The sequence below is a fragment of the Eleutherodactylus coqui genome, chromosome 11 (assembly GCF_035609145.1).
Source record: "Eleutherodactylus coqui strain aEleCoq1 chromosome 11, aEleCoq1.hap1, whole genome shotgun sequence".
NCBI classification, from domain to species: domain Eukaryota; kingdom Metazoa; phylum Chordata; class Amphibia; order Anura; family Eleutherodactylidae; genus Eleutherodactylus; species Eleutherodactylus coqui.
This window is the reverse complement of record NC_089847.1, coordinates 101,447,815-101,468,139: the sequence shown is the minus strand read 5'-3', so window position 1 is coordinate 101,468,139 and position 20,325 is coordinate 101,447,815. Positions and strand designations below refer to the sequence as shown.

Genomic DNA, 20,325 nt, shown 5'->3' with positions numbered 1-20,325 from the left:
AGTCATGAAAATCCACATCGGAAATTAACATAATGCGGAATTAAAAATCGGCACCGCACGTCAATCTCCAAGTGAAAGAATGCATAGCGTGTAGATGGGATCTGCATGCGTGGTACCATTATCCACTGCAGATCTATAGGATTTCTGGCCCATGTGGACATACCTTTATAGTAATTCCCAACCCTGTTACAATGCAGGAACCTCCGCAAAAGTGTCCCCTACAAATGTCTCACGCCAACCATAAAAGTACCCGCTTTTTTTCCTGCCGCCATCTCAGGTTTCCCTAAGTGGGTTCCAATGGTTGGGACGGTGGTCATTAGTTCACCAAGCAGCTACGGGCATCCTATATAGCCGAATTGTGTACATTAAATGGCTAATTTTACAATTGGCGCTTTGCTGTATGGAAATTAGATGCAACATAAAATCAATTGTGCAAGCCGTCTGTGGATCAGTTTCAGTGTGAATCCACAGTAGATGGGAAAACCCAGGGATCTGAGCGACTTCCAACGAGGCCCGGTCATCGGTGCTAGACGAGTCAGGATTTCATAGTGCCAACCTTGTTGGGTTTTCTAGTGCAACTTTGTATACCAAGAAGGGCATGATCAAGGAAGAACATCCAGTGAAGGGGAATCCTGTGGAGGTTAAAAACTCATTAACAAAAAGGGGTCAGAGGAGGATGTCAGGAATCGTTCTGATGAACAGGTCGTGCCTAGTCAAACACAACGGTGTGGCTCCAACTAATGTGTCCAAATGCACAATTTGTTGTTCCTTAGCACGGATGGGCTACAACAGTAGACAACCAGTTCTAGTAACTGTCTAAGAGAAAACAGAAGGGCGAGTCTCCAGTGCGCAAAAATTGGACCACTGAGCAGTGAAAAACCATTGCCTCGTCAGATGAATCCAGATTTGTTGCATCATATTGTTGGGAGGGCCAGAATTTGGTGCGAGCAGCATGAATTGATGAACCTCCATCTGATCTGTGGTAATGCAAGAAGATTCTTGTCCACATGGGCCGATATCCCTGCTGAGCAGTTTCGAACACCTGGTGGAATCTATGCCACTGCGAATTGCTGAAAGCCAAAAGGAGATCCAACGCCCTACTAGATGAGGGTCTCTAATACAAGGGGTGGACAAAAATATGGAAACACTGTACGAAATACATGCCTTAAAAATTGCATGAAATTATAAATCAAATTTCAATAAGAAATGTAGAGACCGATTTTAAGAGGAGGTAATGTGACATAGATGCTTCTGGGCAGAAGTGAACAATTGCCCAAACAACAAGGTTTCATTGGTCAGTGGTTTTGAGCCACATAGCTGCGGTTACCAGCTGCTCCCAAAACCAGCCAGAGCAGGGCAAGAGGTGAAGTAAACACAAACTTGGCAGGAAAACTCTCAGCCAAGCAGGGATCAAAAGGGCAGCTCAGTGCTAAATGATTAAATCCCATACATTTTGTACAGGGTTTCCATATTTATGTTCACCCCTTGTAAGTGGCCATATGTGCAGGGCAATGCTCTTACACCCATAACACCAAGCTATGGAATTACTATTTAAGCAAATTCTAAATCGATTCACATACACGAGCAAAGAAATGCATTGGATATAAAAAGCAGATCAGATAACAAGATACGTTTCAAAAGTGAGTTTATTTGTATGTTCGGTGTGACGGGAGGACATCCCGCCACCGGTAAGACACACACGACTGTAGAGAAGGACAAGGACGTAACACACAAGGATATAAATGGAATGGGAATTCTGAACCAGCAGCTCATGTGTATGAGCCATATACAGGCATCCCTCGGGACTCCACCTGCTGATGAGCGCACCGTGCACAGTCCGCAGCAGCTGGAGGCGCAAAGTTTGCCAAGTCTTGCTTTTGACACAATAGGATAGTTTAGGGGCGTGGACACACGGGAGACGGGTCTACACGTTGGACCGTTGGCGAAATGAGCAAAAACACACAAATTAGTGCCTTGCAAAATAAAACAGTGCATTTATAAATTATATAAAACAATACCAAAGCAAAAAAAAAAAAAAGGCAGTAACTGCAGCCTGAAGGAACGCCGTGTTCGGTAAAACCATTTATAAATATAATATATTGCACAAAATATTAATAACACGTGAGTGAAAAAAAAAAGAAAAAAAAAAAAAAAAAACACAGGCAGAAGTAGACGGGTGCACACGGATGAGAGGGGATGCAGGGGATTAGGTAAATGGGAGTAACTTGTGCCCTTCTATAAAAGGGCCCGTGCTTACAGTGTCCGTCAGCTCTGCAGCCCCCGACGGCCCTCACTTGGGGGAACGCCAGGGAATTTGTTAAGAAGATTTTTTCCACTGTTCTACTTCCTGCTGCGGTTTAGAAAAAAAAACACCAAAAAAAGTTTTATGAGAGCGGAGACCGATTATCTTAGTCACCGGTTTTAGTCGCTCCTCCGACAAAAAAAAGTGCCCACATTGCATCCATTAGGAAACTATGGTCTTATGGCCAGTGCAAAAAAATGTATTCCGACATAAAAGGACAAGGGGGTCAAAAATATTCAGGGATGGCGGAGGTCAAATGCGTTCGCTTCTCGTTCGCTTTCTGCATGCAGATAACTGGACGACGTTGCGTTTCACGTAAAAAGGCAGTGGTTCACTTACGAATGACCTCGGGCGGGCCGGAACAATCCCTGACTCACTCCGCTTCCATTTAATCGTAGGTTCCTATCATGTGCAAAACCACAGGAACGACTATCGCTGGAACGCCTTGTTGGGCATCTGTTGCCCGACAGTCCCGTGTAAAAGCACCCTTAATGGGAGGCAGGGGATAATTTTGCCCCATTTTTTATGACTATTGTCCTGTAGGATTTTCTGCATTTTCCTGAAATACACAGGCTCGTAGAAATCCTACAGAGAGCACAGGGTTAACCCCTGCTGATCTGTTCCACTTTGAGCTGGTCACCAGCTGAGGGACAGGGCTACAGCCTTTTGTCCTCCTGCAGACAGAGCAGTGGGGGGGAGGCTCCTGCTGCAGCAAGACACAGGGCACGGCTGAGTTTCGGACACAGGATTTCTTTATATACTTATCCATTTTAATTCTAATAGGAGATAAACTAGGATTTTTAAAAAAAAGCACAAAAGACTAAGAGTATGAAGAGCTGGAAGATTTTAATTTTTTGGGTGATTTTTTTTTTAATATTTTGATTTCTGTTTACGAGAGCAGCAGAGCAATTTATCAAATTCCCCATGGCAGCTCTCACTTTATACAGAACATGGTCATCTATCACAACAGCAATCTGTAGGCTCTAACACTACAGACTACAATGTAAACTACAATGTGAGGGTGCCTTTACATGGGACTATTTGTCGGGCAACAGATGCCGGACAGCTCGTCCTAGCGCATTACTGACTGAATGGAGGCAAAGGGGATCATTCCGGCCCGGCCACTTCCATTCACATTCATATTCATATGTGAACAACTGCCTGCTTACACGGAACGATAAGTCGTTACAGGCAGAAACTGAATGACGAACGAGAAGCGATCGACTTCTCATTTGTTGTCTAGTCTTTGCATGCATTTACATAGACCGATAAATCGTTCAGATTCTCACCGGATGGCAGCAATCCGAACGATAATCGTTCTGTGTAGTCAACGCACCTCAACTGTCATTCTTTATTAGGCTCCATTCACATTTGAGTTGGAGCCTCCGGCATAGACCCAACTCAAAGATGTTGGAGGTAATAGCGCAGCATGCTGCGCTATTTTGTCAAGGAAAGGGTCAGGTAATATGACAGAAGCCGACGACCTCCATTGTAGCCAACAGGGTCTGTCAGTTGCAGTTAGTTTTCCATCATAGGACAGTTCCGTATCCGGCTAGCATTTTGTTCTCCTGTTCCAGCAACAGGAGAACAAAATGCCCGAGTGCATAGGAATCACCCTGCCGATGTTACTAGGGGGACTGCGGGGAGAGCTGCTGATGGGCGGACGGCGTGTCCTGAGCATGACCAGCAGCGAGTGTCCCCGCGAGTACAGACACAAATATAGGCCTGTATGTCAGCACGGTTCATCATCTATAGAGATAGCGGCGCCTCTATAAATAGTGCTACATCACCGTACAACATACTAGCTACTGCTTAGGGAGATCTTCCAAGCAGATGAGGCCAGCCTTGGTGGAATACATGTTGGCTGTCTCATTTGATGCCATCGGCTAAGCCTGTAGTTTTGCAAATTGTGGATGAAATGTGGGCACGGAAATCTTTAAGAACGCAGCGGGCAGTAATAGTTGATGCTTCTTACAGCGAGCAGGAAAAAAATGACTAAGGGACATCTGTAAGAGTTGGTGCAGGGGTTAAAAAGGTAAAAAAAAATAAAAAAATATATAGATATATTGGCGTAGCATCCAGACGTCCTTTTACCTTCGCTGGACAGTAGACTACAATTCGTACAATGTAATTAGTCACACGTTTTAAGCCTGTGCATCTGCTAAATGTCCCTGGACGAGTATTGTGTGTCTGCATTTTTGGCACTACCGTTAACTCAGTCAAAATTGTGCAATTTGGCAAAACAGCTGTACAAATATTTTAGCATTTTCTAGAGAAAAAAAAAAAAAAAAAAGATGTCCTGCTAAGTTCAGACTTGATCATCAGATTGGGGGGGCGGTTCAAAATACCGGAGTGCTTTATAGTCTCTGACGCAAAGAGAAATGTTAAAGGGAACCTGTCAGCATATTTATGTCCTATCTAAGGGCAGCATAAAACTAATGACCAAGTCCTGTGGGGTTCACTTACTTTGGTAGCGGCTGTAGTTTTTTATAAAACCACATCTCTCCGTCCACAGTATGTAGCCCTTCCCTTCGCAGAGGACAGACAGCTGTTGTCCTATACTTTGCATAGGGAGAAAGCTTTCAGTCAGTGGTGGGTGAAGGAGGAGGCAGCCACTGCTCATAAGTATGGGCCCCTACACTTGGGGGAAAAAAAACCTCATAATTTATTGCTGAATGACTAACAATAATTAATTTGTTTACAGCTTGTCATTCAGTTTATGAAGGCATAGAAAATTAAGTGAGAATCGGCACAAATGAACAGGCAGACATTCAGCCATGAGCGACTGCCTGTTTACTATGGATGGAGGCAGGTGTCCAGAAGCAATCTTTGGCGCCCTCTGCCTCTATACGATTATTGCCCCTATGTGGAAGCACAGGAGTGACAATCTTTGGTAATGACTAACAATACCATGTAAAAGGACCCCATCGCAGTGAGTATAGCGTAGCGCAGACTGCACGCCACGTTTGCACCGATTTTATGAACCGCTACCCATGGGACTAGTTTTCGCAGCATGAATACACTGATGGACTCCCTTTAAAAGCCTCGCTCCTTGCTTAGGAAAACTCCAGTCAATAAAGTAAAACTGCCCATCACAAAGGCCTACATTTAAAGACCAATCAACAATAAGCTGCAAATTAAAGCGGACTCCATTTTTGTGCAAAAGTTTTTCTCCGCACTCCATTTTAAAAAAATAATTTAAAAAAGGGCATAAAGTGTGCGTGGTTTACTGGGAGGGCGAGCGGTCTAACTAGAGGAATCCAAAAATGGCACAAGTTGTTATGCAAATCTACATTTACTCTTAGCAAGTGTAGATATGTACTAAGAGCTGGGCGACTTGATAAATTTGGAATAATTCACGCCAATTATTTTTTTTTAGACTGGCATAAAACTTTTTTAAAACTTTTAACATGTCAAAAGTTTTGATCACTAGGCATCTAGGTGCTGAGACCCCCGCTCAAATAAAGGGGCGCAATGAAAGCCATAGAGGCACAATGGTCGTGCGAGCACTGCAGCCCTTCATTTGAGCAATCAGCAGAGATCTCAGCACCCAGACCAATAATTTTGACATATCGCTCCGACACGTCAAAAGTTTTTACAAAGTGCAGTTACTCTTTAAAGTGGGCCATAGGGTTAGTACGTACCCGTCAGCCACATGTAGATATTTTGTGCTTAGATCATCCATTACAGTACAATTTCTACACTATAGCAAGCACCGACTGCTCTGTTCCACCACTTGGGCAAAAATATGGAAACACCATACAAAATGCATGCCTTAAAATCGGTCTCCCATGTAACTAAAGTGGAGGTAATATGACACAGTTGCTGCTGAGCAGAAGTGAACATCTGCCTGAGCAACAAGGTTCCATTAGTCAGGGGTCGGAGCCACCCAGCTGCTGTTACCAGCCGGCTCCCAAAACTACCCAGAGCAGGGCAAGAGGTGAAGTAAACACAAATTTGGCAGGAAAGCGCTCAGCCAAGCAAGGTTCAAAAGGGCAGCTCAGTGCTAATGGTTAAAATCCTATTCCTTTTGTACAGCGTTTCCATATTTTTGTCCACCCCCTATAGATCTTCATCTCAATCTGGCAGGAGCACAGTGTTCTGTAACACTCTATGCAGGGTGGCAAAGATTTAGAAAATAAAAAAAAAAAAAAGACATTTCTAGGCTTCCATATTCAGGACTTATCACTTCTGGTATCTTTTATGTGATGACTGGAGTTTTCCATAAATGCAAAATATTCTGTCATTGCAGATTTACATCAATGGGAAGAAAAACAAAAACAAAAAAAAACACTGCCATCTAACTATAATAAATAAAGCCCTCTCTCCCTGATAAAACAATAAAAAAGTGGGGAAAAATAACGCATCAGAGTCTCGTGATTAAAATGTGCTCAAGAAACAGAACATACGGTGTTACCTACCCAAACCGGCAGCTTGTTCAAAGTGACATCGGTTGCATAAGAAGAGAGGAAAAAAAAAAACACTAGGGAACAACAAACCCAAACAAACACGATCCTATAAACTTGTGCTCTTCCCGAACGTTGGATCTGCTCATCCCACTCCCATCTCCGTCCTGAGACCATCTTGCCAAGCACAAAAGGGATAGGAGGACACATACAGCAGCCACCCCTTGCAGGAGAGTCACCTAAGAGCACTTCTCCCGGTAATCCAGAGTACTCCACAAGGTCAAGGGACGAGGGATTTTGAGGATGAAACACACTCTGGTTGTCTGTCCCGTTGTCCTTTTATACCATCGCTTAACAGTTTGACACCGGAGGTCTCAAGTGGTTACCCTGAACGGTGATCATCATTCTGGGTGTTGGGCATCAGTTGAGGTGATTCGAAGAGGAGATTCTTGCATCCAACATAGAAAACACATAGGTGTTCTACAAAAAAGGCCACAATGTCAGAAAAACAGCACCTTTAAGATGCTCGCTCAGCCAAAAACTTGTCTTAAAAATGGTCCATGATGAGTTTGTTTTTTTTTTTTTTTTATTTCTTTTGGATACTTTTGGAGGTGGTCTTTATTGCTCCCAAGATGTAAAGTGGCCTCTGAAGTGACGATTCCCAGACAGTCTCAGGGGTGGTTGTGTGGGAAAACGAGTGAAGTGGTAGTATGTAGGAGAGGCTGATCCGACATCCGATAATCCCCAGCTCTTGGTGATATTCTATGTCCACCTGGTCTGTCCCAATGGGATGACTGGAGGGAGAGCCGGTAACATCGAGCAGGTCCTGAGGCAGCTCGGCTATTTGGATAGCTTACTAATAACGCGGATTAAAGCTCCATTCTCATCTTTCAAACGTTGGTTATCAGCCTTCAGATCCCCAAGTATCTAAGGGTCAAGGAGGAAAAAAAAAAAGTGAGAAGGAAGCAGTGGAAAGACATCATTGGAAGACTCAAGAATGGTCCTTCTGCTCCACGGGAGGCATCTGACCCCCTTGCGCTCATTACAGTTTGACAAGTGTACTGCCCAGTCAACCTCCCCACCTGCCCCCATCCTAGGAGCACCAAACACCTGATAGAGGTCCCAAAATATAATGTTCTTGTGCTTTCACATAGTAGCAAGAGTTGTTCAGTGAATGGAGGTGGAATGTATCGGAGAGGTCTTCAGCCACCCGACTCCATTCACTGTGAACAGGCAGTCATTCAGAGATGAACAACTGCCTGTTTACAGTAAGTGAAAACTTGCTTACTAGTCGCTTCATTTCAGTGAGCTGAGAAGAGACAACCAGCGACTACTGAGTGATTTCTTTGGCCAATAGTTCTTCTGTGTAAAGCCACCCTTAATATATCGTCTGTGTAATCGGAACCATTGATTAATTCACCTATTATCTAAACATGGAATACTTCTAATGGCCTATTCATCTCTGTTTTCTTTATCTTGTCCTTTTGAAAAGGACTTGTCACGTCTTCGGGCCAACAGGGTCAGGTGCGTAGCTTCACATTCCAGGCCCGTTGACTATTGCACATTGTCTTTTCTCTCCACTTTCCCCATTCTCTCTCACTAACCTCCATTAGATTCGGCTTCAGATGTGTTTAATCAGTCAAGCGGGTGGTCTCCATCACTCACTGTCAATGGGTGATGTCAGATTTGATCAATAGGAAGTGGTGGAGACCTGCCAATTGACAGATTCAAAGCCCTGGCAGTCGAATCTAATGGAGGTTGGTGTGGGAGAAACGAGAGTAGAGTGAAAGAAATAAGCTACAATACAGTCAGGGAGGTCACAGCTACAAATCTATGCAGCCAACCCTGCTGGCCCGAAGATATGACATCATTACCCCTCTTTAAAAGGGTAGTACAGAATTAGAAAAACATGGCTGCTCTCTTCCAAAAACCAAACCGCACCTGTTCATGGTTTGTGTCTGGTATTGCATATCAGCATCATTGAAGTAACTGGGACTAAGCTGCAATACCATAGACAACCCGTGGAAAGATGTGGCACTGTTTTGGAAAGAAAGCAGTCATGTTAAGGTTTTAATTAACAACTGTGGAAAGCAAACATTAACCCCTTCCAATCCAATTTCTCTGCCACCTGCATACCCCCAGCAATTATTTATTTTGGGTGGGGAAGTGCGCTGCGGATTCCTTTGGAATTACTGTACCGAAATACATAAGAATGAACGGTCATGACGATTTTATTAGAATTTTTTTTTTTTTTCAATAACCCTTTCCAATCCTGTGCCGGCCTTCACCCGACATTAAGATTTCCCTGCACAGCTCCGATGTTGGACTAGAGCTGACACGTTTCTAAAAGGATGCAGGACAGCGCTCCTGTAATATACATACGCAGAACAGCCTCTGACATCAGAGCTCTGTCCTGCATTCTGTAAGATACATATACAGAACAGCCTCCAACATCGGAGCTCTGTCCTGCATACGGTAACATATATATGCAGAACAGCCTCCGACATCGGAGCGCTGTCCTGCATACGGTTAGAAACACGTGTTGGCCGTCATCCGACATCAGAGCTATGCAGAGAAATCATAATTTCAGACAAGGGCTAATACTGGGTTGAAAATAGTTGAGACACATTATACTCCCTCCCTTTCAAAATTCTCATACACGTCACTTTAGTGAAAGGCTAAGGGTGCTATTAAGCTTCCGCCATTCTGCCCATGCAGATGAAGGCATACCTAACTGCTCATACACTAAGTACCTGCATAAAGCAGTAAGGAATTGCTCTCTATAGGTAACCTAGGAAAACCAGTTTAACAGACAAACATATGGACAGAACAGCTCAATGTTAAAGGAGGTATACAAGACTGATAATGATACATCATCAATAGCAGATTGGACGGTCTGAGTCCTCGCACCCCCTCCGATTAGTAGACTGAAGGGACATTGTTTACCCGGCACGACTCTGTACGTTTTGTAGCTGTAGATATTGCAGCTCCGTTCCATTCACTTGCACATGCTGTAATATCAGGTACAGTGGCTATAGGATGCTAAGAGCTGTGCCTGGAAAACAATGAAGGCGACTCTTCAGTAAGCTCATCATTGAGGGTGGTGGAAGTCAGGAGGTTGGACCAGATGACCCTGGAGGTCCCTTCCAACTGTACGATTCTCTTCTGACTCCAAGGATAGGCCATCAAAATCAAAGTTCCGGGTAGCCCTTTTAACAACCACTTTAATTTAACCCTAAAACACCCAAACTTACATATCAGTTAGCTTAATTTATCTATGACTAAAATATCAAAAATAGTTATCAAAACCAAGCAGAATTACTTTATATGAAATAGAGGGGTAGGGAAAATAGATACATATCCATTTCAAGAAAAAGATTTTGGCTGGATTAAATAGTGAACCCCGAGTGTGGCAGATCTTCTTACCTTCAGTTCATCCTGAAGTTCAGATACTCTACGCTCCAAGATTAGCTTTTCCTATTGAGAAATGAAAATCCATACTGTTAAGAGGTTTGTCTGATTTTGAGGACTCATTTCAAATACCTTATTGGAGAATTCTAAGTTGATACAAGGGGCTCCACTTTCAAGACCCTCATACAAAAGGGTGGACAAAAATATGGAAACACCATATGAAATGCATGGGAGGTTAATCATTAGAACTGAACTGCCCTTTTGACCCCTGCTTGGCTGAGAGTGTTCCCGCCAAATTTGTGTTTACTTCGCCTCTTGCCCTGCTCTGGGTGGTTTTGGGTAACAGCAACTGAGAGGCATAAACCCCTGACCAATGGAATGTCGTTGTTTGAGGAGATGATTATCATGGCCGCATAACGGGACTAAAACACGGCCATGTGAAGAAGCAATAAGGGGCATTTAATTGCACAAAATTTGTTCAAATGAACAAAAATGCGCAATAAACATTACATCTAAATGCAAAACATAGTTTATAGAGATTAGCGAGCATACTCACTAAGGGCAATTACTCGAGCGAGCATTGTCCTTAGCGAGTACCTGTCTGCTCGGAAGAAAAGATTCGGGTGCCGGCAGGGAAGAGCGGTGAGTTGCGGGAGAGAGCAGGGGGAGCGTGGGGGGGGGGGGGGGGGGGGGAAGAGAGATCTCCCCTCCTTTCCCCCCGCCGGCACCCGAATCTTTTCTTTCGAGCGGGCAGGTACTCGCTAAGGACAATGCTTGCTTGAGTAATTGCCCCTAGCGAGTATGCGCGCTCATCTCTAATTGTTTACCATTCATTTACTTTTCGTTTGTTGCTCACTTTCGACCAGCATAAAAATCATGGCTGGACCGCTCGCTTCTCATTGAATGCAAATGTGAAGCGCTGAGCGCTCTGCACGGACACCAACAACTAGCGGTGACGTCACCCGCTCTGGCAGATTGATTAGCCGACAGTCGCGTGTAAATGAAGAATTAGTGAGATGACTGCTATAGACATCAGGAAGTTTCAACCTATTATTCGGTTTAGTGGTCGGCGTGACAAACTCAGGATTTTAGAATCAAAAAGAAATATATAGATTGTGACTAGAGATGAGCGAGTATACTCGCTAAAGGCAATTGCTCAAAAGAGCATTGCCTTTAGCGAGTACCTGCCCGCTCGAGACTGAAGGTTCGGGTGCCGGCAGCGGGCAGGGAGCTGCGGGGGAGAGCGGGGCGGAACGGAGGGGAGATTTCTCTCTCCCTCTCTCCCCCCGCTCCCTCCTGCTGACAGCCGCTACTCACCGCTCCCCCGCGCCGGCACCCGAACCTTCTGTCTTGAGCGGGGGAGATACTCGCCAAAGGCAATGCTCGCTCGAGCAATTGCCTTTAGCGAGTATACTCGCTCATCTCTAATTGTGACCAAAAAAATACAAAAAAAATCACCAACAATATGTATAACATAAAGATGTAATTTATAGAAGAGGCCATTTTCCCCGTGGGGGCGCCGCAGACAGACTGAACACTTGCTGCTTGGTTTGCGTTTTAGAACATCTCACCTTCTTCTCTGTATCAATCAGAAAGGATCTGTCAATACTTCTTTCCTGCCTCTGAAAAAGAAAAAGGAGTAAACTAGAAGTTACAAATCAAGGCAAGAGGGTTCATTTTACAGAGGCCTCGTGCAGAATTACTGAGGGCCTAGCGCTACTTAGTAGTTCTACATGTTTGTTAGGCAGGACGTTTCCTAAGGATAGGTCATCAATATTAGATTGGGGAGGGTCCAACTCCCAGCAATCCCCATAGATCAGCTGTTTGAAGGGGCTGCAGTCTGTTCCTCGGCCTGTGACATCACATTCTTCAGTCACATGGCCATTTGCCAGCTTAGTTACATTCACTTGATTGGGCAATACCCCCAGGCTATGAAATGAACAGTGCTGTGTCTGGTGTGTAATGATAAGGCTGCATCACTCGACTGAGCACAGCTGATCAGTGGGGGCGCTGGGAGACGAACCCCCACCAACCTGATCCTAAGGAAAGCCCAAATAACCCTTTTGATTATTTTAACCCATTAGAGACCACAATACGCCTTTTTACTGACCTCACCAGTGAGCTTTAAACCTGCCCATGCATCTTTTGAAGGCGGTGGCCTGGCTGACTACTGACAGCCAGGCTCCTGCTCTAATAGCCAGAATCGGAAAAAACCTAAGATCCTGGCCATTTAACCCTTTACATGCAATCAGTAGCAACTGCAGCATGTAAGCGGATGACAGGAGGAGGGAGCTCCTCCTGTCACCCATCAGCACCCTGCAATGCGATTGCTAAGTACCAATGGGTTCCCATGACAGCCGAAAGCCTGACAAAGGCCTCCATGTCTGACATGTAACTCAAGCCTAATAGGCTGCTGTCTTAGGATTAGAAGAATGCACTAAAGGGAAAAAAAAAGGGGTTTCCGCACAGTGAAAGTCATAAAAATAGTTTTAGAATAGAGATATGCCGCAAAATTTTTCTTTGCATGCATCGCAAAAAAAAAAGATGAAAAACAATCCAGAAGTCACATATACCCCAAACTGGAAAAAAGTTGCAAAAGTAGAAGAAAAAATAAATAAATAAATAAATTTATAACCTCAGTATCTCTGCATTCGTGCTAATCAAGATAAGAAAATCCTCATGCTATTTTTACCAAATGGTGAACGCCGTAAAAACAAACCCCCAAAACAATGGCAACATTTCTGGGCGTTTTTTCCCCCCATATGGCTATGTCAACGAGTAATAGCTGTTGCAATGTGATGATGAAAAAGGCATAAAATTGTCTGGTCCCTAAGGGGTTAAGAACCAGGTCAAACTCATACTTGTCATAAAAGAAAGTGCAACTAAAATGAAGTATAGATTCGAGAATATTGATGAGCCCTTCCCATAGGTCACATATACACACGTGTAGACAACATGCGCTTACTAAGCCTTCCATTTCATCCTTGCACGTCTCACCTGATTGGCTCTTTCCAACTCTGCCTTTGTCTCATTCACCAGGTTTTGGGTGTTTAGCAGCTGGGAGCGAAGACGTCCGTTGTCTCTCATCAAGTCTTCATACAGCTGGAACAACACAGCATCCCAATGATCACTCACCGAGGCCAACACTGTACTAGTAGGCCAACTATTGCCTATATACTGCAGCATAGGTTATTAGAGATTAACCCTTTCCAATCCACTGACGTCTGAAGACATTATGATTTAAGGCTGTACAGCTCTGATGTTGGAAGACGTCCGTCGGGGTTCTCTTACTGTATATTGCCAGCCTCTCTGCTGTCGGAGCCTATCCAATGTGTCACCTCATGCAGTACTGGCTTTAGCCAGCATATAGCGCTGTTGTATAACGGCAGAAAAAGAGTAAGCCCCCTAGGAAAACCATAATACAAATTGGATTGGAAAGGGTTAATGTAGAGGCTCTTGTGTACACGGTTTAGTTGAGGTGTTATTTAGGGGTTTGACTGTCATCTTGGCACCTTCTTCTACTCTGATATTGTTTCCCCTAATACAGCCAGCATTTCTCACAATGCCTCGGGCTCTGTAGTGTCTCAGAACATTCTTTAGTACACAGAACCCTCTCTATGGGCATGCATGCCATCACGGGTCAATGACTGCACAAGCGCTGACATCAACGCTAAGCGATAACTCTCCCGTGTAAATGACGGTGTTGGCCCTTTGCAATGAATAAGTGGGTTTTGGGTTGTAGTTTGGGCACTCTGGCTCTAAAAGCTTTGCCATCACTGCTAATTTATACCTATGAAACGTATTCCTTAGCTGGGTTGTGAATTGCCAGACTTAAGTAATGCTGCATGTGCAGCATGGGAGTCAAAAGCCCATTTACACGCAGAGATGATCGCTCAAAATTCGTTCAAAAGATAGGGAGAATGACAGTTTGAGCGATCATTTTGCATAAGCTGCTAATAGCCAGTAATGCCCATTAGCAGGTAAATCAGCCTCCAGGGCTGTATGCAGAGAACAGCAGGTGGTCGGTTCTCAGCATAGAGTTTCTTTGTTCTGCCACAGGGCTGGCTGCAAGGTGAATACCATGTAATCAGCGCTCTCTGTGGAGAACACCGCATGCATTCCCTGCCATCAGCTCTCCAGCTGGATTTTATGCTCACCTAAAAAAATCATCGTTTAGTCCAAGAGTGAAAGATGGGAGCATTTACACAAATACTCCACTTTCTCTTTGCAGTGACTTTTATACAAGAGTGCTAATAACCAAAACTACATCAAAGTGACTTTTTGCCACCTTCACCTAGGACTTACTTTCTTGAAATCCTTTGTGTCCCTGTGTTCGGCGGCAATGGCTGCTTCTACCCGGCTTGCAGTGTGCGCATTGGAAACTTTATCTACCCTAAAAGAGATTTTACTATTGAAAATTTAAGCATAAAAGTAGATCATCATCATAAAGCGGGTTCAATAGATCAAAGACAGATGGCAGAGCACTCGCTGCAGGCAAAGATAGTCAACACCACAATGTACAATAGAGACAATGTCTTCATACAATAGCAACAAATCAGCCTCTATGGGGTATCTGCTATATATATGCCTTATACATTATTAAACACAGTAGAAGTCTATCCTAACTAGATTTGTTATATAGTTCTCTGGTTATTTCAGCAATTCAGCGCAATGCCCGATGGACAGTCTAGAAATAAATAAAAAGTCTACCCCCTGAAATAACTATTTTGTTTCACATGTAGAACCAGTTAAAAGTTTTGACACCCCTTTACACTTTTTTTTTTTTTTTTTTTTTTTACACTATAGTAAAAACTATGAAGGAACACATATGGAATTAAGTAGTAAACAAGTTAAACCAGAATGTTTTACATTTTAGATTCTTTGGGGTAGCCCTTTAGCTTTGATGACGGCTTTGCACTTTTTTGGCATTCTATCAGTTTTTATAAGGTCGTCACCTGGAATGGTTTTCATTTAACAGTGATGGCTTGTCAAGAGTTAATCTGTAGAATTTCTTGCTTTCTCAATATGTTTAATCCCATCAGTAGTGTTGCGCAGAGGTACACAGTTCAAGGTTTAGCCCTAGTCAACAACTATTCTAATAGTTAAGAACCACTCAACTAAAGGCCCATTTACAAGCAACGATTACCGCCCAAAATTCTTTCAAACGACTGCAAATGAGCGATAATCGTTACATGTAAACACGGCCATCGTGCACTTTTGTTCTGAATGATGATTTTAAAGGAGATGTCCCGAGGCAGCAAGTGGGTCTATACACTTCTGTATGGCCATAATAATGCACTTTGTAATATACATTGTGCATTAATTATGAGCCATACAGAAGTTATAAAAAGTTTTATACTTACCTGCTCCGTTGCTGGCGTCCTCGTCTCCATGGTGCCGACTAATTTTCGCCCTCCGATGGCCAAATTAGCCGCGCTTGCGCAGTCCGGGTCTTCTCCTCTTCTCTATGGGGCTCCGTGTAGCTCCGTGTAGCTCCGCCCCGTCACGTGCCGATTCCAGCCAATCAGGAGGCTGGAATCGGCAATGGACCGCACAGAAGCCCTGCGGTCCACGGAGGCAGAGGATCCCGGCGGCCATCTTCAGCAGGTGAGTATGAAGACGCCGGACCGCCGGGATTCAGGTAAGCGCTGTGCTGTTTGTTTTTTTAACCCCTGCATCGGGGTTGTCTCGCGCCGAACGGGGGGGGGGTTTAAAAAAAAAAAAAACCCGTTTCGGCGCGGGACATCTCCTTTAAGGTGAACTTAAAATCCATTGTTCAGCCACAGAGAGATAAAAGATCTCTCAACAGACCGCATGCTGTGTTCTCAGCAGGAGGCAGAGATTACATTGTATTCTGCTGACAGCCCGTGCAAGAACAATGCAGTTGTGTGCAGAGCCCAGCCCACATGCTGGGCTTTGCAAACAGCTCCAAGAGGCCCTTTTACATGCAAATGAAGATGATAAAGTCTTAATGGACATTAGTGTTCATTAACACTTTATGCAAAACGATTGCTAAAACTGTCAAGCATTCAATCATTTGAAAGATTATGTTTGCATGTAAATGGGCCTTAAGTAAGGAGAAAACAACAGTTTATTACTTGAAGATGTGAAAGTCAGTCAATTCAGAAAATTGGGGGGGGGGAAATTGACGTATTTGAATTGCCGCAATGTACCGCGTATTTTATTAAACCACAATTCAAATATGCTCACGTGAGCCTGGCCTAAGGCCACCTGCAGACGGGCAGAAATTCTGCGACGGGATTTCACACGGAATTTCCGCCCGTGGAAGCTGCCATAGGATTGTGTTAGCAAACACAATCCTAGGCAGACGGCCGCGATTTGGCCGCGTTAAATCTCGCACAGCAAACAAATCGCGGCATGCTTTATTTCTGTGCGGGGCTCGCAGAGCCCCACACAGAAATGTCACTCCCCGGCTCCACTCTGCGCATGAGCCGGCTGCCGGCACATGAAAGAGCCGGGGCCGCGTGAGTAGGTGAGTACGCGCTGCTCTCTGCAGACGCTCGGGTCGGGTCCCGCTTCGAGAATTCTCGCAGCCGGATCCGACCCGGCTGTCTGCAGGCAGCCTTAAGGTGAGCGAATGGTTTCTACGTTTGTGGTTCCCACCGTGACGCATGAGGAAGAGGTGTGATGGTGACGGAGGGCTTTGCTGGTTATGTATTACCAATTCAAGGCACATATAGCCAGCATGGCTACCAGAGGCATTATGCAGTAATATGCCATTCAATCGGATTTTCGCTTAGTGGGATCATCATAAACTGGAGAATGACCTGAAACATACCTCGAGGCTATGTAAGGGCTATCTGACCAATGAGGAGAGTGATGGAATGCCGCATAAGGTGACATGGCCTCCACAACCAGCCCATCTAAATCTACTTGAGATGGTGTGGGATAAGTCGGACATCAAAATGAAAGAAAAGCAGCCAAAAAGTGCTCAGAACCTCTGAGAACCCCTTCAAAAAACTATTCGAAAACCATTCCAGGCGACAACCTCACGAAGCTGACTGAATGGCAAGAGTGTGCAAAACGGTCATCCAAGCAAAAGGGGGCTAGTCTAAAGAATCTGAAATATATAACATTCTGGTTTACCATCTTTTTTATTTACTTCTTAATTCCATATGTGTTCCTTCATAGTTGTCATGTCTTCAATGTAAATCTACAATGTTAAAAAAAAAAAGTTCTCCTTTAAGTCTTCCAATCTGCTCGGACCAGCCCTTTCCATAAAAAGAGGAAACTAGAGTTCAGTCAGGAGCGAGAGGAATTCTATCATTTCCTTATGCCGAGGTATTCACAAAAACATTAGTATCCCTGCAGAGAGGCACTAAACAACATGATTCGTTATTAACGAGCATCATGCCAGGATTTATGTGCTGTAGATATGGTGTTCTGACCTTATATCACACCAGCAGGGCGGGGTGGGGGGGGGGGGGGCGGAAAAAAGTTTGGACGACTTTAGGCATGGCAGCTATTCCATGTCGACTCCTACATAAAGGGAACTTGTAATCTACCATTTGAGGTTGACTAGTTGTATCCTGTAGTGTTATTATGGCATCCATAAGCTGTCACATAATTTTCTATTTTGGGCACATGAAAACACTTTTTGGTGTTACATAGCATAAAAAAGTGAAAATGAAAAAAAAAAAAAGGTTAAATCTTGTCAAGTTCTTACCGAGAGTTAAGTCCATCTACCTGGGAGGAAAAAAGAAGAAACACATTATGTCACACATTGTAGAAGCAAGCTTTACGACAATCAAGGGTTAAGCCCATTATCCACATTCAGGGTAAAAATAAGTAAATTTTTTTTTTTTTTTAATGTACTGATCCATTCTCACGGTTCACTTACCAAATGATCAAGATCACAAGAGCCATGCAGCAAGAACATACATAAAACCCAAGTTACATGTTATCAGCAAGACCCTCCTGCACACTTTATTTTCCTCTCCCAGCCAAACTTTTACAAGATAGAAAAAACAAAAAAATTGTCTGCATGCACTTCCAAGCACCTGAGCTTGCGGACTTTCCTCCGTTTCATCCTCTTCCTCCCCGTCACTCTGTAAAGGGAATGATAATTCATGAATATATGCATAGCTTATGTTATCATAGTGGTTATAATACACTGTGGCCCTACGTTCATAATTCTAGTCTACGGTACGGCAGCTCCCCCTCTACAGTGGGACTTGGTCAATAGACAGCAACAAAACACATCCGAGCCGAGATCATTTGAGATCTTACATTTCTAGTGATCTGTGGTACTCCAGTGGATTTCCGCTTCTCTCGTGGCCTCCTCCGGTCCCGAACAGCTGCCTTGCTCCTGCTACCTCGTTCATCACTTTCTTTCTCGTCCTCTTGGGACTTCTGCATCTCTGTAAATGGCATTTAACTCCGAGTTAAGGTAACCCACTGCGTCACCCGAACCACATCAGAACAAGACTTTGCCAGAAACTAACCTTTGCTCTCTAAGTTTTGTCCTGCTTTTCTCTGCGAACCTGAAGACGTTGGAGTTGGATCTGGAGTGGTTAATCCTAAAAGATCAGATTTCTGCAAACTGGCGAATCGGGATCTCCAGCTGACTTCTGCCTGCAAATTCAGAATATGACTTATCAGGACTTTACATTCTTCTCACAGTTTGATACAGGGATAGAAATTATAAACCGTGCTTCCCAAGACCACTTACCCCATCATCACTGGTGGCACGGTTGCTCCTTGGTTTTGTCTGGTTGTCTTTGCTGGCCTCTTCTTCTTGGGTCTTGGCTGGTTCCGGTTCGGCTTCTTTACTGTCCTGTTGGCCTTTGATGACCTTTTCAGCCTCTTGCAGATCTGTGAGAGTCACTCCCTGAAGAAGATTAAAGGAAGATGTGTGGGGAAGATTCAGCACAGCCTGGAAACATACACAGATCTCCATAGAGCAAAGTATAGGATAATTTTTGGAATTGCTATCGGTACTTACCTGAGTGGACCGACGAGACTGTCGTGCATGTCGAGACTTTGCCTTTCTCTGAGCCTCGGCCTCCTCATCTCTTACAGGAGTCAGGTAAGACCTACAGATCAAATCCGTGAGACAATGCGAATAAATGTGTCCTTACACAATAGAGATTCCGTCCTCACTTTACATCCTACCTGCGTCGCTCTCTGGTCTCTGTATTGGGCGCTTGCTCCAAGTTCGTACTTCTTGGGTTTGCAGTCCCAGCAATCCTGGAAGGAACAGAAGAGACAAGTAAATAACACTTGTCCAACATATGTGCAGGAAACAGCGATCTGAAAACCAAGATTATTGTAGGGTCAAGACTTCTTGCATGACATCCCATCCTTCCCAAGAGCATATTCAGTTCAACCACGACTACCATCAGTCCTGCAGTGTACATAGGCTGGTACTTGGCAAGTCAATCAAATAAGGAAATCTAAGAGGCCTTTGCCGTCAAGTACCCAGGTACAAAACCACCTGCTAAATGTCTTATTTTAGCAAGTACAGAAATCTCAGAACCTGAAACCATAAAATACTACTATACAAACAGAACATTGCCGTTTGGTGTACAGTGTCAGGAACACGAATAGCGGGATCAACTATGAATATCACAGTTTATCTGGACATGATTGAACAGTTTTACAACCAACTCATACCAAAAGAAAGAATGTACTGCTCTTTCCAACAAGTTGGGACAACATGCCACACCTGTGATTCACTGGCACGGGTTCATGAACAGTATAAGGAAGAGTCAACTATGAGCAAAAGGATTATGGCCACCACATTTCCCTGACTTGTCCACACGTGATTTCTGTCTCTGGGAAAATTGAAAGCTTAAAGTATACACCAATAATCTGCATATGCTGAAAGAAAAACCCTCACAAATACCATCCGCAGCATCACCGCTGAAGAGCTGCAGACAGTATCAGCCAACAGGTTGTTATGTGCCCACAGATGCACAGAAGTGAATGGGGACCACTTCCAACATCAGTTGTAATGTATAGGTAAATCAATAAAGCTCTGGAACAACAATTCTCTTGCTCGTTCTTCCTGTCGCAGTATTGAGGCGGGTCCATGGCCGATCCTGTACATCTGCTGTGCACCTGAATACAATCTATTGTTCCCTATAAAAGGTTTGTTTCTAAAGAAATGACAATGGGATTGCCAAGAGACTTAAACTATGTTCACTCTGTTTTTGTAGTATCCGTTAGTCACATACGCCAGAA

General features: G+C 44.1%; 1 protein-coding gene across 4 annotated transcripts in view; it reads right to left on the bottom strand.

Moving 5' to 3' along the window:
* Window positions 1-1,628: 1,628 nt before the first annotated feature.
* The window catches only part of LOC136582278 (protein phosphatase 1 regulatory subunit 12A-like), a 39,112-nt gene continuing 20,415 nt past the window's right edge, over window positions 1,629-20,325 (bottom strand). For 3 of the 4 annotated variants that reach the window (XM_066583179.1, XM_066583181.1, XM_066583180.1), the window contains 12 exons: window positions 19,255-19,329; window positions 19,085-19,175; window positions 18,812-18,970; window positions 18,585-18,714; window positions 18,370-18,500; window positions 18,141-18,188; window positions 17,807-17,826; window positions 14,425-14,512; window positions 13,117-13,221; window positions 11,691-11,741; window positions 10,135-10,185; window positions 1,629-7,635 (listed from right to left, as the gene is read on the bottom strand). In XM_066583179.1, coding sequence (XP_066439276.1) covers window positions 7,549-7,635; window positions 10,135-10,185; window positions 11,691-11,741; window positions 13,117-13,221; window positions 14,425-14,512; window positions 17,807-17,826; window positions 18,141-18,188; window positions 18,370-18,500; window positions 18,585-18,714; window positions 18,812-18,970; window positions 19,085-19,175; window positions 19,255-19,329 — 1,036 coding nt within the window. In that variant the 3' untranslated portion in view covers window positions 1,629-7,548. Of the gene's footprint in view, window positions 7,636-10,134; window positions 10,186-11,690; window positions 11,742-13,116; window positions 13,222-14,424; window positions 14,513-17,806; window positions 17,827-18,140; window positions 18,189-18,369; window positions 18,501-18,584; window positions 18,715-18,811; window positions 18,971-19,084; window positions 19,176-19,254; window positions 19,330-20,325 lie in introns of those variants that run through there. The other variant, XR_010787165.1, reaches the window with a different exon arrangement.